Genomic DNA, 26,089 nt, shown 5'->3' with positions numbered 1-26,089 from the left:
ACCACGAAAATTCGACAAAAATATAAAAATAAAATAAAAACCATGTGATTTAAATGTTCCATTTAAATCTTCCAACTCGACGGCTCATTAAATTTTTAGTGACTCGGTGTGATGACGTGTTTGAGATATGACCCCGAGTGTGTGTTACTTTGGCTTTATTACTTTTTTATCTTGTAAGCATCTATTCTTTGTTTTTTTTGGGTAGATATAAATATGTATTATTACTCCATTTAAACCAACCTCATCATCATCTAGCTCCACACAATTTTGATACTATTTCATATGGGTACTTTTGTGGTTGAGGACTTGGGAAAGAAAGAACCAGTAGTACTTATGGATAATCATCATAAGCAGCACCAGCAGGGAACTCAGTCTTCTGCTGTGACCAAAATTGAAAGAAGAATTGTTGAGAAAAACAGAAGAAATCAGATGAAAGTCCTCTTTTCTAGGCTCAACTCTCTCCTCCCACCCGAAAATTCCAAGGCATAATATATGTTTCACTCTCTCACTCACTCACTCACTCACTCACTCTCTCTCTCTCTCTCTCTCTCTATATATATATATATACATATAGATCTATATATGCTAGCTAACTGTGAATATGATCTGTATGCATAAAGTTTGTATGCACACACATATATGTAGGTTATAACTTCTCAATATTGTACTGTATGTGTATCTACTCAGCAAGATATATATGCTATATTCTCATAAAATGATATTAATTTACAAAAAAATATTATGTATATAAATGTTTGGATCAAATTCAGAGTCTACTATATATAAGTACATTCATGATAATCTCAGTTTGCAAAAGTTACTACTGTTTTTGTATATGGTCATAAATTTCATAACTAACCTATTAAAAAAAATGTGCATACCTTTACTTTATAATATTTGTTAATTATTATTAGTTAATAAGGTTATGCACTATGATCTCATGAAAAATTAATAAATATTGGGATCTCTGTATGTGCAAATCCAGGAGGCACTAACATTGCCTGATCAAGTGGACGAAGCCATAAACTACATAAAAAGCTTAGAGGCAAATGTGAAGAAAATCAAGGAAAAGAAGAAGAGCTTAATGGGTAAAAAAAGATCTTGTAGTTCGACTTTTCAAAACGACAACGTTATGGGGAGCCTGAGATCACCAAAGATAGAAATTCATGAGATGGGGTCGGTTCTTGAGATAGTTCTCATAACAGGCCAAGATAATCAGTTCATTTTCTACGAGCTCATTCGCATACTTCATGAAGAACGAGCTGATGTCACAAATGCCAAATATTCAGTCTTTGGTGACTCAATTTTCCACGTAGTTCATGCAGAGGTATTATAAGTTTGTTTTGTTCTACATATATATAATATTAATATTAACATTTCTGTTTGTTTCTCAAGAAAATGTTATCCCTCTCTCTCTCTCTCTCTCTCTCTCTCTCTCTCTCTATATATATATATATATATATCCATGGATCATTTTTTTTAATTGTTAATTTTGTGTGTGTATACCGCAGATTGTGGAGTCTATATTTTCTTTTGGTGGTACGAAGATAAGTGAGAGAGTGAGGAGATTTGTGAGTGGATCTTGTACTGATGTAGAATCAAAGGCAGATCAATGGTGGGATGACTTTGAAATCCATCCTGAAATGTTGGAGTTTTAAGTATGTTATATTAATCATTACTATATTTTATATATTTGGGCAATATGTATACGTGCTTCAAATAAGTTGTATCGATTCCCACATATATATTATATGTAATTGGGTATTTATTGTATCAAATGCTATGCTTTTAGGACTATTGGATATTGAATTTTTTCAACCGACTCAATCCAATTAACTACTGTTTCAACCGATTTGATACAATCTAATCCAATCCAATTATCCATTGGATTGGATTGGTTTTATCCATTGGATATGTCCCATTGGTTATAAATTTGATGAGATTGGATTCATCCAATATTTTTGAACATTTATTTAGATTAGTTAGTTCAAATAATTCATAATATTATAAATAGAAAAACTAATTTGTTCAAAATGATACAACACCATACAAATACAACCTAAATTATAAGCATAATTCTAAATAAATAAATATATTTTTAAAATATATATACAATTGAATCGGTTCGGTTTTATTAAATTTTTGCATATACCATCCAACAACTAATCCGATCAAATTTGATTCTTCAAAATGTGATTTGATTCGATCCAATTATAATTAGATATCCAATTTTTGGCAGTCAATTGTAATTGGATTGGATAATTTTTGCACACTCCTATATATGTAAGGATAGTTTTTGATGTAATTAATTAGTGTATGTAAATTTTTTTTTTTGAGAAATGAAAATTTAAATAGTTGAACAAAATATTTACAATTCTTACAAAATGATGATCCATCAAGGATAACATGCAGTACGTTTACAAAAGAAAAGTATTCAAGCATTTAAGTTAGTCTAAATTTCCCGAAAATAGAAACATATGAATAATAAACTTACGTAGGTACACAAGTATTTTTGTTGTCAAATTTTTTACATAAGTATTTAATTGAAAAAAAATACTACTTAGAGCATCCATAACAGATGACATATAGTACAACAATCTACAAATTTTGAAAGAATGAGTCAATAAAAGCAGCTCCATCCGTGTTGTATAACACATACATTTTTGTTACACCCAAATTTCGAGAATAGAAATTATGATCTTGAAAGACAGGCTCGTAAAGTGTAAGCTCGAAATAAGCAAGTGTGCCATGTCAGCAGCATTTATGTGAATTAGGTTTGACAGTCTCACTCAAGTATTAAAACGACCACGTTAGAATTGGTGAGCTCGGAACTACGCACGGTCTCGAAGGTGTTCCAAGGTTACAAGTCAAGCTCGAAGCTATAATTACAAGCGTTCAACACTTGTATAAATTTCCTGGTTTATTCTTGTTGGCAATCTAGTATCAGTCAAGAAGGTTCGAGCTTGGACATTGCGAGCTCAGAGAGGATGATCTCTATAAATTTACTTGCTAAGGCCGAGGAAAACCAATGTAGCGAGCTCGTGATGATTGATCGATCTCGAAAGTATGTAAGTTATATGTTTGAGGTCGATAATCTAGTGTGAACACGATTATCGTTTTAAAATCCCTGTATCTAGGGGATTTTTTGTAATCTATTTATATATCCCGATTGTCATGTGAAGTTTGAAATTTGAATGATAACTTCCCGAAATAAGAGGGAAGATATTCTGTAAACCAGCCTATAAATAGACTGGAGAAATTCATTTGTAAGGACGCGGAATTTGGTACTGGGAATACTCTGCTAAATTGTTTTCTAAGAGCTTTAGTAGAATTCCACCATTAAATAATATCGACTCGTGGACTAAGAAAATTTTAACTGCTGAACCACGTAAAATATCGTGTGTTTATCGTTGGTTTTTATTATTTTGCGTTTACTGCTCTCATTTTCTTAGTTGACGAAAAACGACATCAATAGTTTGGTGCTTTCATTGAGAGCCATTCAACAAGACGATTAGCTTGTTTAATCAGAAAACCTCTGAAACTATCAACGGTCACTGCTAACAACCCCAGCAATGGTGGGAGACCATTGCCTCAAATACCGGAGGAGAAAACTCCTCGAACCGAAGACTATCCATGACGACTTGGAAAACAGCCCATGGCTGACCCGAGCCCTGAAGAAAGAAGTGATTCATCCGATTCCCAGGGGCCACCTGCTCTCAGGTCGGATGAGGATCTTTACTATAATCCGGAAAGATATGTTCCTATTGTGGAACTAGAGAATCGCCTGCTGCACAAACAATTGGCGGAGGCGATACAGCGCAACGAGGAATTAGCCAAACAGGTTGTCGAGGCCCAAGCACCACCCCGAAGACCTAGAGGACGTCCCCGAGGGAGCACGACCGCTAGGAGGGTAGAACAAGAGACGCAGCAGGTTCAATTGAGCCCCCAAAGAAACATCCGGGCTGAGGCCACCGAAAACCCTACTGCGAAGCTGGTCAACAAGGACCGGGAATAACCGAGCTCCTCCAGTAGCTTAGAACCCGAATCCTGAAGTTGCAAGAAACAGCCTGAAACCTGGACAGCACTGGGCCATCTAGGCCCAATAATGGGAGGCAGCTGCCATCACCCCTAAGACATCCACCATCTCCAATAAGGCACCCCTCACCAGTCCGAGAGGTCCAACGACCTGTGCCACGGATGTCGTCTCGCAGTGGTAATCAGGATGGAAACCAATAGGCCAGACCTAGACAAAAGAATGAAAGGGAGGCTACCAGGGAGCACAGAGCTCCTCTACCATCGGGAAGCCAGGTTTCAAGATCACAAACCGCTGGGGTGAGGAGGCTAGCAGGGAACCCACCTCGTAATCACCGAGCCTCGGAGCCAGAAAGAGTTGTAAGCTTCGCAAGCAAGAGCTCGGATTACACTCGGTCTGTAAGCATATATAATACTGAACCTAGACATACTGGGAATTGGGGAAATCATCCTGACCTACGGGATCACCTAAAACACAACCGGGGGCAAGATGATCCCCCAAACCTTGATTTGCGAGACCATTTGAACAATCATAAGAAATCGACGTATAACCCTATGCCGAGACAAGGATCTGGAGTTTTATTAACGATAACTAGTTCCCTCAAGTTCAAGCTCGACCCACAATGGCTCTGGTCCAAGAGAGGATTGATCAGTTAGAAAGGGCATTCAGGCTCCTACAAGACGAGCAGAGTAGAGATAAGGCGGAAGAGTCCGATGAGGAGCTCGAGCCTTTTGCCCTGCATATTTCTAATACCCCATTTCTGAAAGGGTTTAGAATACCCCATGTAGAACCATTCGATGGAAACTCGGATCCATACAGTCATCTGAGCACCTTTAATACCATCATGTGAGCCAGCAATGTTGGCTACGAGCTTTGATGCATGTTGTTTCTAGCTACCCTCACGAGACCAGCAAAGAATTGGTTTGAGAAGTTTCGAAGACATTCGATCTCGTCCTGGGATCAATTAGTTAGAGATTTTAAAAAATAATTCAAGGCTATGGTTGGCGCCAGACCCGAGGCCTCGGCCTTGACAACATTAGCAAGGGGAATCACTGAAAAGCTACCGTATGAGGTTTAATATAAAAGTGCCCCAAGCTCGAAATGTCAATGATAGTGGCCACTTGATGGCTGTTAGAGCTGGTATACTACCAAGGAGTCCCCTTTGGGAAGATTTACAAAGAAAACCCATTAGGTCATTAACCGAGTTCAACCAGATGGCCCAGAGGTTTTTCAATGTAGAAGAGGCAAGGTTAGCCTTAAACCTGACCTCCCAGTCCGTGACTACAACAACAAACGTTAGCTTAGCCTCGACCTCGGCGGCCATATCAACGTCAAAACCCTTCGAGGGTAACCCTTCTAAAAGGACGACAAACGAAGGGAATAACTCCAAGGGTGATGGAGGGAAAAAGAAGAAGGGAGATAAGTATTTCTTCATCTACACAGTGTATACCGAGCTCAATGAGACTCGAGAAACAATATTTCTAGCCAATGAAAATCAGGTCTCGTTCAGGCGATCTGACCCAATGCGGAATTAGAAGGCAAAAAGGGACTCCAATAAATACTGTAGATTCCATAGAGACATCGGACACACAACTGATGAGTGTCGACAAATGAAGGACGAGATCGAGGGCTAGATCTCGAGGGGATATTTCGAACAGTATGTAAGAAACAAAAATTCCAACCAAGCCTCAACAAGTCAAAGGGCAGCAGCTGCACAACCTGCCCAACAGAATAACTCTCAAGTATGGAAGGATGAGTGACCTCCTCCAATTAATGGAGAATATGCAGTAACCATCTTAGGGGGACCTCATATTGCAGGTTCGAGCAAGAATGCCCAAAAGAGATATGTCAATGAGCTCAAGACTGGAGATGATTCTCCCTACGAACCCGAACCACGAGCTCCAAAGCAGCAAAGGGTTGAAACTAAACCCATCACGTTTACTGAAGAGGACGCGTCACATGTCCAGTTTCCTCACAATGACCCCCTGGTCATTACCCTTCAGCTCGCGAACAGGAGGGTACGTCGGGTCCTGGTTGATAACAGGAGCTCTGTGAATATCCTTTACAAGGCCACTCTAGAAAAGATGGGACTCACGCTTCACGATTTGAAAGCATGTGCAACAACACTATATGGATTTTCAAGAGAAGGGGTTGCCTGTACGGGATCCATCGAACTCCCCGTGACTTTGGGAGACTATCCAGTCTTGGTAACTAAGATGATGGAGTTCATGGTGGTGGATACCCCATCGGCTTACAACATACTACTCGGGAGACCCACCCTGATTGGGCTGGGGGCAGTATTGTCTGTCAGGCATCTGGCCATCAAGTTCTCGACTTCTATTGGCATCAAGACACTAAAGGGGGACCAGCTCACAGGAAGGGAATGCTACATCATTTCAAAGAAAGGAAAAAATCAAACAAGTTCCCAGACACTTGTAGTTATTCAGGAGATGGGTGGATCCGTCCTCGAGATAGAAGAGGAGATCAACCCTAGAGTAGAAGAAAGGGCTGATCTCGAACCACTGGAAGAGCTTGAGGAAGTGGAGCTCAATGAAAAGGATGCCACGAAGGTGGTAAAAATGAGTAAGAACCTTTCTGAAAAAGCAAGATAACAATTAATTTTCTTCTTGAAAGAAAACCAGTGTAATGCCCCGAAATCCCTAATGCGGTTTAATGGCTGGGAGGGCCATAATTGTTTAATTATGCACTAACTGATAATATACATGTTTATGTGAATTATATTATAATATGATGTTATATGCATGCATGTGGGTCCACATTTGATTATTAGGGTGATTTGGTAATTTGACCCATTGAGGGCATATTTGTATATTTGGGTGCATATTGTGATTTGTGAATGAGATCCCATTATTATGGAGATATATTCGAGCTATTCGACATGAGAAGGTCTTATATTGTTGATTAGCGGTTTTGTCATAACGGGGGTCTTTTATTGGGATATTGAGTTATGAGGATGTTATTTGATGATAAATTGGGAGTTATCGAGATCAGGAGGAAATTCGTGGAATTTTGACTATAATGTCCCCGAGGGTGTTTTTGGGACCCCAAGCACTAAGTTTTATTTGAGTTTACTTAAGCTTGAAGTATCTTGTCAGATAGAACCGTACGTTAGAAAACCTCTCTCTCTCTCTTCTCGATAGTTCTTTTTACCGTTTGAAGCATTTTCAAAGAAATCTCGAGTTCTAGGAGTCAGAATAAAGCGAGGATCGAGGCATAGCGATCCTAGGGAAGATTAGAAGCTTATTAGCTGAAGGATTTAGTTGGAAATAACTCAATTGGAGGTAATTCAAGTTTTAAGATTTTAAAGTTTTTAAGCTTAGAATTGGACTTTGTGAATCGTTGAGTTTTTGGTTCGTTTGAGCCTCAGGATTTGATGGTTTTGGATCATTGGGAATCTTGGGAACTTTGATTTGATGATTTGGAACTGTTTAGGTATGTTTTTGGGGTGTTTGGGATGATGGAAAACAGGTTTATGGCTGGTTTTGGGTTGGGGGCCGCGACCCTGTTCTTGGGCGCCGTGGCCCTAGCTCGAAGAAGCTGTTGGGGAGGTTTTTGCCTTGCTGGGCGCCACAGCCCTTGCTCCAGGAGTGGCTGGGGGCTGCAGCCCAAGGTGTTAGGGCCACAGCCCTTGGACAGGTTTGAGCCCGTTTGAGTGTTTTGGCCCCAGGAACTTGGTTTTAGGCCTCGGGATTGTTCCTACTACCCGGATTAGTGGGGATTGATGTCCCAGAGGCTAGATCTTGGTTTGGGAACCTTTGATGTTCATTTATTGATGGTGTCCTATATTTTGTTATGACTAGGTGGCCGCTAAAGGGATAAAATTCAGATCGTTCTCAAGGGTTGTTCTTTTATTCATTCTCGCTCGAATCAGAGGTAAGAAAACTGCATCGTGTGTATATATGACATGCATGGTTATTCTTGATGCATGTTAAATGTTTAAATGTGGCATGTATGGTTATTGTTGAGGCATGTCATGTGATTAAATATGATGCATGAGAAACATGTGATTAGGGCACGCTATGTATATTGAATATGAGATTGTTCAGAGCTTGAACCTCTGTGGTTATGCATGATCCTAATTGTGCTAGTAATTATTGAGTAAGCATGTTGAATGCTGTGTATTCAGATATTTGACATATGATATATGTTTGGTAGCATTGCTTACTTGTGTATGGCACTGACTAGTCAGGGTCGGCACTGGTCGAGTATCACAGACCTAAGAGCCGAGAACGGCATAGCGTCATGAACGCAGGGCCGATTAAAATATTAGATCTAATCGATATTAGCGTTGAATGACCCTAGGGCATTAATGCTGGACCGACCCTAAGGTCGATGAATCTTATAAGCACTTGACTAGTCTAAGCTAGTTACTCAGAGCCAGGGCCTAAGGACTAGGTGACTGCTTGTCACATGGCTAGGGAACAGAGTCCCATGGTTATGACTCTATGGTCATGAGGTAGGTTATGTTGGTGATTAATCATCATGCACCTAACCTGTTTAAGCTAGTGAAAGGTTCACTTATCTACTAAGCCCGGTGACCCTATCGTCACACGACTGTTGGGAATAAACCCACCTCGGTGACTAGTACAACTGTCACTCTTCTATTTGGGGCTAAAATCCCTGGATGATTATTATGATCATCGGTTGATGTGTTATACTCAATATTACGTGAACTCATTTGCCTGCTTGAATAGGGCTATATTTGCTAAGCGTGTGCCTTATGAATTGATGACATGTTATGACTGTTCATGAGCATATTGAGTTTTCTTGCTGGGCTTCGACTCATGGGTGCTATGTGGTGCAGGTATAGGCAAAAGAAAGCTGGACCATCCTTGAGTTAGGGAGCTTAGGTGATGATGTGTACATATGCAGCTGCTCAACCACCACAGCCGAGGTTTGAAGAGGAACTAGGGTTAAACCCTGTTTTGCCGCTTAGATCGGCTGGTTGTAAATATTTTCTTGTAATAGACCTCTAAATTATATTTTTGGGATCCCAATGTATATAATAAAAGTTATAATGAAACGTTATATCTTAACCAAAATTTTTAATCCCTAAACCACTAATCATACTTAGTTACACGATTTTGGCAAAATGACTCGATTAGCGAGTTTAGCACTATTTAAAAGGCACACCATAACGGTCCCTGGAGTTTAGGGTGTTACAACCAGGATGTGTTTGCATTGTCGCACTTGGATATGGTAGGAATTAGTCTGAATGTCATAAGCCATGCACTAATATTGACAAAAGCTTCCCTTCGAAGCAGCAAAAATGAATGCTCCTGGACAATGACAGAAAAAAGACCCTCAAGGAAGAGGTCAAGAGGTTAAACGCAAATTGATTCACATGAGATTCTTTTTATCCTGATTGGATCACAAATCCAGTGTTGGTCCCAAAGCCCAACGGCAAATGGTGAACCTGTATCGACTACTCAGATCTTAACAAGGCGTGCCCTAAAGATTGTTTCCCTTTACCTCGGATGGACCAGCTTGTAGATGCCACTGCTCATTTTTGTGGGTTAAGCTTGTAGATGTATCAAATCCCAAGATGCACTATTGTGGAGGGGAAGTTGTATAGAAGAGGGTACTCAAGGCCATTACTTCAATGTGTAACTCCACCCGAGGCAAATAAGATTTTGGAAGAAATCCATGAAGGGTTTTGTGGAGATCACACTGAGGGGCATGGTCTATCCAAAAAGGTGATAAGGTAGGGGTATTTCTGGCCCACTATCAAGGCAGACTCGTTCGAATATGTCAAATGATGTGATAAATGTCAATGATTTGCCTCAATTGCGCGAGCTCCACCCACCGAGCTTACCATGATGAGCTCCCCATGGCCATTCACAGTATGGGGAATTGACCTCATAAACTCATTGCCAACTGGAAAAGGTGTGGTAAGGTACGTTGTGGTCGCAGTTGATTATTTTACAAAATGGACCAAAGGTGAGTCGTTGGCTACTATTACCTCGAAAAAATTCTTGATTTCGTTGTAAAAAATATCATTTGTAGATATAGGATGCTCAGGAAAATAGTATCAGACAATGGAACCAAGTTCGACAGTGATATTTTCGCCCATTTCTGCGAAAAAAAATGTGATAATAAAAAGTTTCTCCTATGTGGCCCATCCGAGTCAAACGGCCAGGTTGAAGTAGCTAATAAAACCTTAAAAATCTCCATGAAGAAAATGTTAGAAGATGCAAAGGGGAAATAGCCCGAGGAGTTGCCTTAAGTCTTGTGGGCTTATAGAACCATAACACGGACTTCAACGTGACATACTCCCTTCTCCCGAGCTTATGGATGCGAGGCCATGTTTCCTATTGAGGTTGAAATCCCTATAATACGGCTCCATGCGTACAATCAGGCCTCAAACCAATCTCGACTTGAAGAAAGTTTAGACCTCATTGAAGAAATATGAGATGAAGCCCATTTGAAAAATGCTGCATACCGACGACGAGCTTCTAGATATTTTAACAAGAGAGTTCGAGATAGAAAATTTAGAATGGGAGACCTAGTGCTAAGGCGTGTATTTTTAGCTACACAAGACACGTCTGCTGGGGTACTTAGACCTAATTGGGAAGGGCCTTACTAGAGCGAGTCTATCATTTGACCTGGAGTGTATAAACTGGCAAGGTTAAATAGAGAGTTGGTTCCGTGGGCTTGGAATGGTGAACATCTACGACCTTATTATCAATAGTGTAGGAATGATGTTTCCATTGTCACCAAGCAAGTGCTTTATTTTTTTTTACTTTTTATCAATAAATTTCTAAATTTTAATCAAAAATTGTATTTTCTTTTTAATGTTGTACTTTTTTTGCAAACCCTCTTAATTCAATAACCTACGAGCTCACTCATAGGATACTAAGGGGGCATAAGTGGTATACGATCATACATTAGGTTTGAAAAAATATATGACATAAAGAAAAAATGTCTGGATTATTAACCCAACTTAAACTATAAGTGTATGGATTATGAACCAAACGCACAAGCTAAGTTAGTTTGGAACAAACCAGTAAAACCTAATCGACAGTAAAAAAGTTGGAATTTTAAATAAACCAGTTGCGAACTAAGTCGACTACAGGGCTGGACAGTTTTGCAAATAAGTCTCGATCTTGTAACCTCGAGGACATACTCGAGGATGGGAAAAAGTGACTAGAAAAGCAAATATAACCAAACTACTAAAATTACATGCCAATTAAGTACTTTCGAGTACATGGTGAAAGTAAGATTCGACCTTGACAATAACAAAGTCGAACATGGATACTTTGAATAAACTGTGCATAAATGCATTGAAATTCGAGCTTAAATCCAATAGATGTATTTGTGCAAATAAACAAATATAAAAGCAAGTCTTTAATATTAACGTGCCCGAAATATTTCGACCCAGAAATGTAAAAGCAAAATATTAAGGCAAAAAGCTGAAAGTAAAATCAAATGCATGAAGATTTTCGAGCTAGAGAATCGAGTGCATAAAGATTAAAATTACTATTTAATGATAATAAAAATAGCTTTGAATCGAGCTATAAATTGTCTTCGCCCCAAGGGCACATATATATATATATTAAAAATTTATATAAAGAGATAGTTACAAAAGCCATAATGGGACGCAGCCCATGGGCTCACCCTTTTGGGTTAGACGGCTCCCCGACCCCAGTGTTAAATGCCTTTGATGCCTCCTCAACTTCGAGTTTGGCCTCCTCTTCCTCAAGTCGAGCTTGACATTTGGAAACAAATTTGTCCTCGAGGTTGGCTAAGAAGTTGGTGTCAAGGTCGGGATTGTTCACCCAAATCCGGTACATCGCCATGTCGACGGCGCGATCCTTCTTGGATTTGAACTCCTTCAGGAGGCGAGTTTTCTCACCTTCGATTATCTCGAGGGTCGCCTTCTTTTCCTCCTCCAACTTGGCATTCAGCTCTCAAAGTTCCATAATCTCAGAGTCTATCTCCTTGATCAAGGAATTCTTAACCTCGACCTCTTTCAAGGTTACCGCCATTGTTGATTCGAGGTCAGACACCTTCTGGGTAGTCTTTAGGGTAGCCTCCAGCTTTAACTCAAGTTTAGACACCTTCAGAATGGCTGCATCCCTCACTACCACCTCCTACTTCACTGCTTTGAGCTCGGACCTGAGCTTCAGCTGGGCATTTTTGGCCTCTTGAGCATGTGACCTGCTCATGGCCACCTCGTTGTTCAACTCGAAGTTGTGTTGAACAAATGAAGCAAATGCCTGTACACAAAAATAAATATGAGTTATTAAAAGTACAATATAAGTCAGTATAGTGCAAAAAGGTTACAGTTAAATGACTTACCGAGGATAAAAGCTCGCTGCCCTTGTCGAAGATGGTGTTGGCATCGCGGCAAAAGGTAAGGAACTCCCATTGAGGGGTGCCAAGGCTGCTAAGACTTTGGCCCATGCGGGACAAGACATCCGAGCCCAGATTGGCTTCGTGTGACCCAACTGCATTGTCGAGCACGTATTCTGGGACGTGAGTTGAGATCTTCCAAAGACGTTCCCGTGTGGGGGCTTGCTTTTTCTGGGCTTGCTGGGCCGGTCGAGCGACAGGAGGAGGCAGGGTGATGGCAAACACCACTGGCTTGATTTCAGTACTCACTCCAACCTCGGAGGTAATGTCGACAACTTGATCCGGGTTCTGAGCCATCGAGGCTGGAGGGGCCACCTTGGGCCTTTTGGGCATCTTCGAAGGGTGACCTCCCTGTTGGGATGCCTGTTGGCGCTTGCTTGCCTTCGGTGCCAAGGGTCGGTTGAGCACGTTGTCGAGATCTGAATCCATTTCACCTGAAAAACATAAAGGTCACACATTAGTGATCGAGCATAGGTTAATAAATAAAGCAAGTCTAAGGATAATAGAAACCTAATTGATACTCTCGACAGAGCTTGAGCTCGGGGACCAGGAAATTCCCTTTTCTTCTGAAGACGCTGGGAGAGTCCCATCTCTATAGGTGGGAGATGTTGTGAAAAATCCAACACGCAAGTATACGTATCGTCTTTACAAGTAATAACTCATGTAAGTGAGATCGTTCCCACAACGACTGTAGCTAAGTACCAATTAATTGAATTTTTATTTCTATTTGGCTATCAAAAAATGGATTTTTTAAACTAAATAATCTAAGCAATAAATAAATAACGAAACAATAAACAAGCTTTGATCAAGAAATGAAATGTGGGGAAATTAATTTCAATTGCTTCCACTTCCTATTTCAATAATGCAAACCAACTCTTCTTCTTCTACCTAATGTGATAGCGGATTATAAAATAAGCTATATTCTGATTAAACATATAGATTCTAAATTACATGGCACTATCCTACATTTCTGAGGCATAACACACACATAATCAGCATTAAGCAATAATCCTAAAGCTACACAAGCCACACAAATACTCTCGTTTTATGTCGAAACCTATGTTTATTCAATTAGAGCATTCTCAACACTCACTTTTCAGATTTTGTATTGAAATCATAAATCATGCATAAGGTGACCAATCAAATACATGTAATAGGCACAAATATGAATAAATCACACATCAATAGAAGAAAAATATTGAAATTTCATTAATCTATAAAAAACTTAAGACAATCTCCATTAAAAACCCTAAATTGGAGTTTAGTTCATAATCTCTATTAACATGTTCATAATCAGATCCATAAAAGACATAATGAAATCAGAAATCAAAGAGTAGAGAAGAAACTAGATTTGGGGTTGTCACAATTGCTCCAAAGCTTGATCTCCAATTCTCTCTTTCTTTTTCTTTTTTTTCTAAGTTCTCCCAGAGGTCTGCCTCTCAAAATCACGACTTTTCTAATTAAAAATGATGACCTAATAATTTTTTCTGCCCCAATTCCTAAAATGCCCTTCAATAAGTGGAAAATTCGTGACCTGTACGGGCGACAGCGCCTTGGCTTTCTGGAAAACGGGCTTGACGCGACCCTAATACACCCAGGCGCTGCGGCCCAAAAAGTTGTATGGCGGTGCTAATGCGATTTGAGATTTCCACTTCCAATCTGATTTTGGACCTCCCCGCAGCCGTAATTGATACTAGCGTCGCGGAGCAAATTCTAGTGCCGCGATTCTAAAGAAATTTTCAGCATCAAAATGTCTATGAGCTCGGTTTAGCACTTTATCTCCACATTTCATTTATTTGCCCAATTCTTGTGCATAAACCTGAAATCAAGTAAAACACGCATAATTCTGCTCCAAAAACACTAAAACAAAACAATACAACTGGAATCAAGACACTTAAGAGATTGGCTAAAAATAGCCTACTAGGAGATAACCTCGAAAGGTTCCTATATACATTAGTTCCATATTGAACGACAGTCCCATCCCAAAATTTCTTTTGATTATACATGGTTTGATACTGCCCTAACCAGCTCTCGAACCTACGAACTCTATGATCTACCCATGAACTTACAAAGAAATTATCCCTAGGATCCTTAGAGAGGATCAACACGTTGGGTTTGTGCTTAAGCAAAGAAGGAGACCACATGGAGGAGTCGAGCACAACTTTACCTCCATCACCCGAGCTCGGTGAGGCTTCATCATGAGCTTCGTTGCTCGAGGAAGGTCGATAATGTCAACGGGCTACAGGGGCATGGGACCACGAGCTCGAAGATCTCCTCCTAGGGGGAAGTCTGTTAGTGGGAAGCAACACGTGGTCCCACCTCAAATATTTGTGGTTCGCCAAGTCATCTGTAGATTGGTCTTCTTCTAACAGGCCGCAGACTCGAAGATCATCTTCATGGATAAGGTAGGACAAGGATATCTAAGCATAGGGCAGTTGGAGCAAGACTACTCTATGGTCCACCATCGTTTCTGATGGGGTGAGGTGGTGGTAAATGGTTGCAGGAACAAACAAGTGTGAATATTTTGAGCCTAACTAATCAATGGAAAAAGGGACAAGTATGTTGAAATTCTTACGGATGCGTTTGAAGGAGTAAAATCTGGAAGGAGCGAGGACGTCCGTCTAGAAAAATGCGAGCTTGAAATTCGAAGGGTGATTTGGCATCGAAGAGTCATTTCTCCTTCGGGTAGCTCGATAGATACTAAAAGTCGTCTCCCCCACGATCACGAGATGGGTTGCTTTTGAGACAAAAAAGATATAGTATCTCTTGAGGTGAAGGCCCTTCCCACTTCAGCTCGTGGTATAACGACCTGAAGACTGATAAAACTCTAAAGGAGTTGGTTTAAAGGTGGAATGGGGCGAGCCCAACGAAGTCCAAAAAATTCTTTAAGTATGATTTCAGGGGTAGTGGAGTCCCTACCCTCATGTGCTCACGACTCCATGCAGCGAGCTTGATTGTACAATCGGGATTGCCATATCCCGAGGTGAAGCAGCTCCGTTCGTTCGAAGTTGCAGGCCGGCACATCAGGGAGCCAGAGAGCCTAAGGTCATGGTACGCCAGCAGCTCGAATATTTGACTGGTAGATGTGAGTGAGCTCCAATAGTGCTCAGCCTCAAAAAATTCCTCTTTCGAGGTGGGAATTGAAACGACTTGGGAGGTGGAAAAACACGTTGAAGGATCTTCCATCAGAGAGAATGAGAGTGCACCATGCTCGAAGGCGATAGTGACTTTGAGTTTAGGGTCCAATGGAACAGGCCTAATCTCGGGATCTGGATCGGGATAAATCGCACTCGGAGTATCCTTCTCTTTTTCTCCTTGAACTCGTCTATTTGGCGTCGAAAGCAATCTCGAATATCTTCTTGCCCATTTCTTTCTCGTTAGATGTCGCAGTACTCTGAGAACTGGTGGGGGCCCGAGATTTCTATCCCTTACTTCCCATAAACTCCAAGTCCTGAATCACCCTTCACCCGAAACTAGCGACGGATACGCGTGCACGGAGAAATGTGTGAGCAAGAAGATATGCGAGATCGCTTTCGACGCCAAATAGACGAGGTCAAGGAGAAAAAGAGAAGGATACTCCGAGTGCGATTTATCCCGATCTAGATCCCGAGATCAGGCCTGTTCCATTGGACCCTAAACTCAAAGTCACTGTCGCCTTCGAGCATGGTGCACTCTAATTCTCTCTGATGGAAGATCCTTCAACGTGTTTTCCCACCTCCCAAGCTGTTTCAATTCCTACCTCGAAAGAGGAATTTTTCGAGGCTGAGCACTATTGGAGCTCAGTCACATCTACCAGTCACATCACCGATTCTCAGAGTACTGCGAATATCTTCTTGCTCGATCTCGAATATATTAGAAATAATAAGGAAAGCATGATATCGATAACTCGAGCTCAAAATCTCGATATAACGAGATTTCCTCAATCGAGACTAAAGTCTCGAAAAGGTGAGGTTAACTTAAAGGTGATCCCCAAACTATTGTAAAGTTCGGGCTTTAAGCGTGTACCCACATGAGAGAGTGGGGAGGTGGATACCAGTTTCAAGGAATCTCGTATTTTCAGGAATAAAGCTGACAGTTACCCAAAAAGGTGAAATTTTTGGGATTTGTGCAATAAAAAACCCTTATTTCTTGGATTACATGAAACTCTATTTCTAACAAGAAAAACCCCATTTTTGCATTTTTGCACTAAAGAATTTGGGTTTAAAACCATGATTCTGATTATATTATGATACTTCTGATCACAAGTTTGCTTAGTATCAAGTAAACAACTTTATAAAACTAAAAAAAAATAGTAAATATGTTCATAATATAGAGGTCACACGTAAAAAAGAAAAATAGGAGAATAAGGATCAGAAACTTACACAAAGTTGTTCGTGGATATGATGAGATCGTTGACTGAAGTAGCGGAAGCAAGAATGATTTCACGGAGCTGAATGTACTGGAATGGATTTGCTTCTTTGGTTTAGAGAACATGCAAAGAAAACTTTGGTTTTTCTTTTTTCTTTCTTTGGTTTGAATTTTTTTAGAGGTAAAAATGATGAAGATGGAGGAGAGTGTGAATATATATACCCTTGTAGGGATATCAAGGGTCGAACAAATCTGGGCCATTGGTTTAATTTGGAGTCTGATCTGATGGATATGGTGTAAATATGATTACGACGTCAAAAAGGATATACGAAAAGCCGTGGGCAGATATAAAGGATACTCAAGTACCCTGAGTGTGCAACCCTTGGCTAACGTGTGTCCATACTCGAGTACAATGGGTGGCATGATTTTCGAAAGTAGAAGTTCAAAAGTTTCATTCTCATAGGATTCGAGCCAATACTTTTGAGGGGGCAAAATATTATGCCCAAATTTCCAGAATATAAATTATGATCTCGAAAGACAGGCTCGTAAAGTGTAAGCTCGAAATAAGCAAGTGTGCCATGTCATCAACGTTTATGTGAATTAGGTTTGACAATCTCACTCAAGTATTAAAACGACGACGTTAGAATCAGTGAGCTCAGAACTATTCACGGTCTTGAAGGTGTTCCGAGGTTACAAGTCAAGCTCGAAGCTACAATTACAAGCGTTCAACACTTGTATAAATTTCCTGGTTTATTCTTGTTGGCGATCTAGTATCAGTCAAGAAAGTTCGAGCTTGGGCATTGCGAGCTCGGAGAGGATGATCTCTATAAAGTTACTTGCTAAGGCCGAGGCAAACCAATGTAGCGAGCTCGTGATGATTGATCGATCTCGAAAGTATGTAAGTGTTGAGTCTAATTTATTGTCATGGTTAGGTGATGTTTTAGGTAGTCTTTTATGTTGTTTTTCTTTCATGTAGTGCAGGTTTACGCTTTTGTTTGTTTGTTTTGCAGTTTTTGTGAATAAAAAGGAAGATTTGAATACTTGGAGGAAATTGGTTCAAAAAGAGAAGAAATATCCAAGTTTCAGTGTTGTTTTCAACAAAGGATGGATCTCGGCATGATTTGAAGTCGTTGGTGATTTTTCGGGCTTAAAATTACACGAGTTGAAAAATTCCTTAAGGGTCGCGGCTTGAGAACTTTGGAGCCGCGGCCAGCCCTTTAACATAATCTATGTTTCGAAGTAGAGACTCAGGTCGTAGCATGGCTAAGGAGGACCGCGGCATGGCAGAGCTAAATCCTAGAAATCAGAGACACGGGTCGCAGCATGGTGCAAGGAGAGCCGTGACCTAGAGTTGTAGATTCTTATGAATTAGGGACATGGGCCACTGCGTGGTGCATGTAAAGCCGTGACCAGCCTCTCCTAAAAACGAAAAAAAAAAGGTTTTATGAAAGGGGGGAAACGAGAGAGCAGAGAGTGGGGGGAGAACACAGAGAAAGACAGATTGGGGGTGTGATAACTCTACAAAATAGAATTATTTTACCACATTTTTTTATGATAATTGTTGTTTAGTCTTTGAGTTTTTAAGTAATTTATTAAGTTTTTAAGTAATTTTGTATTTATTAGTCTTATTGTAATTTTCTAGATTTTTATATGTTTTTATAGATATTTTATTGTTTTATGTTGTAATTTAATTATTTAAAATTAGTATTGTTAGTTTGAATGCTAAAAATGTGATTTTATTGAAATTAAATGTTATGTAAATTAAATTTTAATTAATATTTTCATGGAATTTATATGGTATATTTTATTAGTGAAAATATTTAATTTTATTTTAGTTTATGATTATTTTGTAGAAAAGAATGTTGTATTTTGGTACTTTGAAAAGTAAGGAAAAGAAATATGGCATTTTTAAAATTGCCATAAGACAAGCCAAGTGTCTCAGCCATTTTGGGCCAACTGGCCCAGCCCAAAGCTCCCGGGCCACCCGCCAGCACCAGACCCAACACCTGCCTCCAACAGCCCTTCGTCCCAGATTCCCTGCTGCTACCCAGTCGAGGCCCAAGTCGCCCAGGCCCAATCACGCCACCAGCCCACCACATGTTCAACCAGCCGAAGCCTTTGCCTTGCCCCAGCTTCAGAGCCGCCTGCCACCAGCCAGACCGAACACCAATGCCATCCTGGGCCCGTGCCTCCATTCCCCCTGGGCCCAACACGCCAACAGCTCCCCTAGGCCTGCCACCAAGCTTCTTTTCCCCTTTTTGAGCCCAACAAAAGCTCATTTTTCCCCTTGTCCCCTTTGTTTAAAATTGTCATTTTTTTTACCCAAACTTTTCTACACATTTTACCCCAACATCATCATTACACCCTATAATTAACCCATATTATTATTAGTTTAATTAATTTAATCAATTTAATTAATTTAAATTGATTATTTTAATACTCTCATTTTAGATATAAATAGGGAATTTTCAAGATCATTAGGGAGTGCTAATTTTAGGAGAGGTCATACTACAAAGTTTCTACACTTTCAAACATCTCTATTCTCTTCATCTTCTTCTTCTTTTTGGTTAATTTTCTATGTATTTTTAGAGGAACAATTTGGGGGTTTTTTTGTTTGTATTTTCTATTCTAGTTACGAGTTTCTAATCTTTTTAAGATTATTAAGGTGATGATGAAACAACTTGTAACTAGATAATATTTATGTTGTATGTTGATTTCCCTTGTAATGCAACAAAGTTTATGGATTTTTCTTCTTCATATATGTCTTTCATCTTTAATATCTCATATTTTGGACTGTTAGATAATATGCACTTTGTTCTTCATTTTGCAAAAACATAATATTCTTTGTGTAAGATGTGTCATTAAATTGTACACATCCATGCTTAGAACAAAAATATTATGTTTTGCCTTATAAATAATGTTATTTGATTTTCTTTTTGTTTCATTAGGTTAATTCACATTAAATACTTTGAAATTATACCTTTTGAAAAGTGAAGAAAAATCCTATCTTTTTAGAAATAATTTTTTCTTAAAAGTATAAATCTATTTGGAAAATGATAGTTTGACTTATTTTAACTATCACTAAAACTTGGGAATCAATATACTAATAAGTATTATTAAACTTACATTTTTTGGATTCTAGTATCTTAATAATCTTTCTTTTACAATTTATTTTCAAATCATTATTGGTTTATGTTTATTCTCTTAAATAATTTTATTTACAATCTTTTATTTTATGTTCATAACATTAAAACTCATCAATCTTTGGAGCTAGGTTAAAATTTATTAATTTTGGTTTAAAATATTTTTTATTTTTTATTTTAGACAACTCCTTTGGGTTCGATCTCGTGCTTACACAAACACTATATTTCATATACGATTCGTGCGCTTGCGAGTTATAAATTTTTAAAACATACTCATTTTGGGTCCATCAGGGTGGCTGAAAGAAGCTTGAAGAATTCTCAATTACTTATTATTCATCTATTTCTTTATGCTATTCTTGAATTTCTTTGTGATTAGAATGACAATTATGAACTAATTTTCTGTTTAGGGCTGTTAATTGAATCACTTGAATCCTTATTATGAACTAATGCAATTATCGTTTCTTCTTCATCTTCTCTTCAATTCCTTACAATATGTGCTTATTGATTAATTATTGATTGGCCATCTATAGTCATTATCTGTATGTTTTTTAATCAAAATCTGAAAAGTGCGATTCGAATTTGCTTTGGTTGTTTATGAGACAATTCTAATTTGGAACGAGAGTATCCAGATTAATTGTGTAACTATTATGTAAGTCTGTGCAATTAATGTTGTCTTTGTTATTAAATTTACCATATAAATATAGGAAATTGTCACTTAGGTTGAGTTTATAATTCATAACATGATTATAAGCTGTTTTTGTCAACTCGTTAATTGAAAAAGGAAAAAGAAGAAGAATTTGGTAACTTGTATTAGGGATTAATAAGGAGGTTATTAGTTGATGAGATTAGTTGTCCTAATTACTCTCTCATTATTAAAATTCATATATTTTCTGTTACTTATTGTGTTTATTGTTTTCTTTATTATTGTGTCTGCAATTTATATTTTCTTCTGCATGTTTATAAAAATCAAAAGTTTAATTGACCAAATAGAAACAAGAAGATTAATTGACTGGTAATTGGTGATTCAGTCCTTGAGGACGATACTTGGTTTTACCAAGATTATTACTAAATTGCGATACGTGCACTTGTGTAGCTATAATTTTCGCAACAGTAAGTTATATGTTTGAGGTCGATAATCTAGTGTGAATACGGTTATTACCGTTTTAAAATCCATGTATCTAGGGGATTTGTTGTAATCTGTTTATAAATCATGATTGTCATGGGAAATTATGTAATTAAAAGTATTTATTTGCATTTGTTGGAAATTTGAATGATAACTTCTCGAAATAAGAGGAAGATATTCTGTAAACCAACCTATAAATAGACTGGAGAAATTCATTTATAAGGACGTTAAATTTGGTATTGGGAATACTCAGCTAAATTGTTTTCTAAGAGTGTTAGGAGAATTCCACCATTTAATAATATCGACTCATGGACTAGGTAAATTTTAACTGTTGAATCACGTAAAATATAGTGTGTTTATCGTTGGTTTTTATTATTTTGCATTTAGTGCTCTCCTTTTCTAAGTTGGCGAAAAACGACGTCAACTTTTTTTTACATATGCTATAATGTTGTGCTGCATTTATAGAATATTAGTCATGGTGTAAAAAAATCTTTCATGGTAATATATTCACATATATAGTTTCTCAGTCCATATATGTTTGCATAAAAAATTATTTAAATATTTTTATTTAATTAAATGATATATGTAAATTATTTATATTTTTATAATATTATAATATTTATAATTGGATAAAATTGTATTAATAAACATTGTAAGTTGTAAGAAACATAATGATATTATTGATAGGTATATAAATATTTGAAATGAATAAAACATATTTTTAAATATTGTAAGAAAAATATATTTTAGTTTGTTTTATAAATTTAAATGAATTAAAAGTACAATATAATTTATATATTTTTTGAATTGTACAATATATATATTTGAAAAATAAATATCACAAATATTAAAATATATAGAAATATTATTGAAAGTGTGAGAAAATATTTAAAATGAATAAAAAAAAATATTAAAGTGGAGTTTTGGTGATGTAAAATAGAGATGTTGATGTATGGTAGTTTATAATAAAATAAAATAAAAAGTGGTATTTTGGTGATGTAAATAAGGATAAAATAGCTCACCTGCTTGTAGTGCTCTTAGGTATTTTGTTGTTATAAATTTTACATAGCTAGTTAAGTACAATAAATGAAATTACATATGAAGTTTAACTGCAGTTATCCTTTTCAAATATGAGCTTTTTCTTAAATATATACTTTTTGTTTTTTTACTATTCCTAATTTTTAAAAATATGATCTTAGAAAAAACAATTTGAGAAAAACTCGCCGCACAAACTCAAAGGAAAAAAAATATATATATCATAATTACTAAATATTAATCCAAAATAAATCTAAAGAAAATGTGAAAACACACATAGAAAGAAAAAATATAAAACTGTAAAAATGAAAAACATTAAAATTGAAAAAAAAAATATATTTATAGGTAAAAATATAATATTTTAATAAAATTATGTATTTTATTAGAAGCGGCCTTATATTTTAATTAAAGGGTGCAAGTTGTTATAGCTAGAAATTAAGAAACCAATAGTGTATAATTTATAGTATATATATTGGAAATAATTCTTCATTAATATCTTTGGTTAAAAAATCAATGGAAAGGATTACAATGAGTAACCCGATTAGCAAGCTTTAAGGATTATTTGGCTTGGAAGTTTTATAGAGATTAAAATAAAGAGAAATTATAGAAAATGACACAAAATAAAGCCATCAAGAAACTAATGTCCTTATTTTTAAAATTGTAGATAAATGACCATTTTACATTGTTGATTACCTAAATTACTCTTTTTTATAATTTGTTTATTTATTTAGGACTATATGACTTTAATATAGTGGTATATGCATATTAGTTTTGTTTAATTAGTTTTTATTTTAAAGTTATATTGATTTTTTAAGTTTTTTAGAGGTTGTTGGTATATTATTTTGTAATTAGTGTATATGTTTTTTGTGGTATGGTATATAATTTTTTTTTTGTGATATTTAATTTCTATTTTATTATACATAGTGGTAGTATATAATTTTGTATCATGGTATATACATTTTAATGGTAGTATATAATTTTGTTAGCATAGTATATATATTTTTTAGTAATAATTTTGTAAGTTTTGATGGTATATTATTTTTTAACTCGGTATATATATTTTGTGGTATGGTATATCATTCAACAACTTATAAAAAACGAAAAAAAAATCAAAATAACTTTAAAATAAAAACTAATTAAACAAAACTAATATACATATACTATAATATTAAAATATTTAGAATAAAATAGTAATTTGTTAAAGGGTATATTTGGTAATTTGTGATATTAAATAGATAATTAGACTATTTTACTATAAAATTAAAAATATGGACATTTACTTACTTTCACACAACATTAATAGTCATTTTGTTCCGTACCTTGCAATAAAAAGGACATTTGAAATTATTTATATAAACTGTACTTATTGTAGAAAGCATATCATTCCCAAAACAATAAATTGATGTATCACGTGCTTCAATAATCTATAATGATCATCTTTTTCAACACTCGAACAAAATTAAGTGGCAAATTTTGTCATTTTTAGGCGCAAACTTTGACTGGTATTATTTGAGGATAGACTTGATTTTTTTATTGACTTTCAAAATGAAAAGGTTGAGTTTGCAAATACAAGGCAACAACATTTATAAAGGGACTTAAACCAGAGTTACAATAACTTAGTCTCGGTGACCCTAGTTAATTAAGATAACAAACCCTTAATGAACTAACAAATTAACTAATTATAACACTCCCCCTCAAGATGAAATGTACAAATTTTTGACATTCATCTTGGGTAGGAGGTCTTGAAAGTGAGAAGGAACTGAATGAGCTTTAGAAGTCCCTCTTGAACTTTTTCGAGGACAAAATAACAGTCAATGTCAACATATTTTGTGCGCTCATGGAAGACTAGATTCTCGACAATATTAATGGCTTCACTACTATCACAATATAGGACTGTAGGAGTAGAATGTGGATGCCAAAATCCCTCAAGATTGCAGTCAGACAAGTAATCTCAAAAACAGTATTAGCCATTGCTTTGTACTTGGCTTCTACAAAAAACCTAGAGAGAGTTGGTTGCTTTTTTTATTTCCATGAGATGAAGGATTGACCAAGGAAGACGCAATAGCCTGAGATGGTGCACCTAGTATCACTGCAAGGTGCTCAATCTGCATCTGAAAAGAGTTTGAGCTGTAATGTTTTTGATGTGAAATTAGTTTCAGCATAAGCATTTAAATGAGTTTTAGAGTGTCAAGGAAAGAAGAGCCCTTGACCAGGAGTTCATTTTAGGTATTGTAAGATTCTTTGAGCTACGTGAAGATGAGTTGGACTTGGATTATTCATGTATTGACTAAGCTTGTTGACCGCAAAGGATATGTCGGGTCTAGTGATTGTTAAGTAGATAAGTTTGTCAATGAGACTTCGATATTGCTTAGGATTGGGAAGGGGTTCCCCTGCATCTTTGTGGATTTTAACATTGGGTTCCATTGGAGTGGAGGGAACCCTCGCTCTCAAGTACCATCATTCAAAAGATGTAAGAGAAATGGTCTTTTTGAGATATAGAGATCCCACAATTAGATCTGCCTATCTCGAGGCCTAGAAAAAATCTTAAGTTGCCAAGGTCTTTCAACTTTAATTTTGAGTTTAGTTGATGTTTGAAGTCTTTGGCAGCTGCATCATTGTTAGAAACAAGAAGAGTATCATCGACATATGTTAAGACAGCAAGAAATATAGTAGAAACATTGTGAATAAATAAAGTAGGATTTGATTTTGATTGGGTAAACCCATATCCAATGAGTATTTGGCTGAGTTTTGCATACCATTGTCTAAAGGCTTGTTTTAAGCCATATAGACTTTTGGTTAACTTACAACCAACGTTTGGTGGAATCTCCCCCTTAGGTTTACATCCCTTGTAAAATTTCATGTAAACATTTTCATGTAGCTCTCCATGAAGGAAAGCATTATCAATATCAATTTGGTGCAATGACCATTTTTTTTATGGCAGCAAGAGCTAATAGCAGTTTTAAGGTATTAAACTTTGGAACGGGTGCAAAAGTATCAAGGTAATCTATTCCTTGTTTTTATTATAACATTTTGTAACTAACCTTGTTTTATACCTTTCAATAGTACCATTTGAATTGTATTTGATTTTGTAGATCCATTTACTTCCAATGGTATGTTGATTGGGAGGAAGAGAGACAATTTTCCATTTTTGATTGTTTTCTAGAGCTGCCTTTTCCATATCATTGCTTGTTGCCACTCTTGTGATTGACATGCTTGCTCGTAGCTTGTTGGTTCAGCAATGTCTTGAGTAGCTAGTATTGCAGCTCGCAATGGCTCTGAGAACCTGTCATAAGACAAATATTTGGTTAGAGGGTGAGTAGTTGAATGAGAGATAGAAGGCATGGAACAAATATAGTCTTGAAGATGTTTTGGTTTTGTAATAGGCCTCCCAATTTGGAAGTGGAAGCAACAAAATTTTGAGGAATATTATTTGAATGTTGAACATCTGGGCTGATGGGAGGAATAAAATCATCATCCTCAACGGGTGTTGGTACTGCAGTAGGCAACGAGTTGTTAGAAAACAAACAATCAATAAATACAGAATTGTTGAGATTCTTCATGAGAAAAATCTTTTCATAGAATATAACATCCCTAGAATGAAAGATTTGTTTAGTCTCAATATTCAACAAAGTGTAGGCTTCCATACCAGCTAGATACCCAATGAAAACACAAGCTTGAGCTCTAGAAGAAAACTTGTGTCTATTTCTGTTGACGCCGTTTTTCGTCAACTTAATTATGTAGAGAAATTAAAAGGAAGAAAAGAAAAGAAAGAGATTTTTTACATGGTTCAGCAGTTAAAATCTGCCTACGCCCACGAGTCGCTTTTATTAAGGTCTGTGTTAAAGCTTCTAGAAAGAGCAATTTTACAGAGCATTTCTCAGTACAGAATTGTACGTGAATACAAATGATCAGATCCAACCTATTTATAGACTTGGTTACATGAATGTCTTCCCACAAGTTTAGGGAAGTTACAACATATTCAAATTAAAATTCAAATGAATATTTTAATAATAATACAATTAAAATGCATTA

General features: G+C 37.0%; 1 protein-coding gene across 1 annotated transcript; it reads left to right on the top strand.

Annotated features, from left to right (window-relative positions):
• The first annotated feature begins 234 nt into the window (after positions 1 to 234).
• Positions 235 to 1,956, top strand: LOC133817477 (transcription factor bHLH162-like). Its single transcript, XM_062250014.1, has 3 exons — positions 235 to 483; positions 986 to 1,327; positions 1,512 to 1,956. Exons 1-3 carry the CDS (start codon positions 283 to 285, stop codon positions 1,656 to 1,658), a joined length of 690 nt encoding a protein of 229 aa, XP_062105998.1. The 5' UTR covers positions 235 to 282; the 3' UTR covers positions 1,659 to 1,956.
• The last annotated feature ends 24,133 nt before the right edge of the window (positions 1,957 to 26,089 follow it).

This window comes from Humulus lupulus, chromosome 2 (assembly GCF_963169125.1).
Source record: "Humulus lupulus chromosome 2, drHumLupu1.1, whole genome shotgun sequence".
Lineage (NCBI taxonomy): Eukaryota > Viridiplantae > Streptophyta > Magnoliopsida > Rosales > Cannabaceae > Humulus > Humulus lupulus.
The sequence above is the reverse complement of the archived record's forward strand: the minus strand, read 5'-3'. Positions and strand labels throughout refer to the sequence as shown.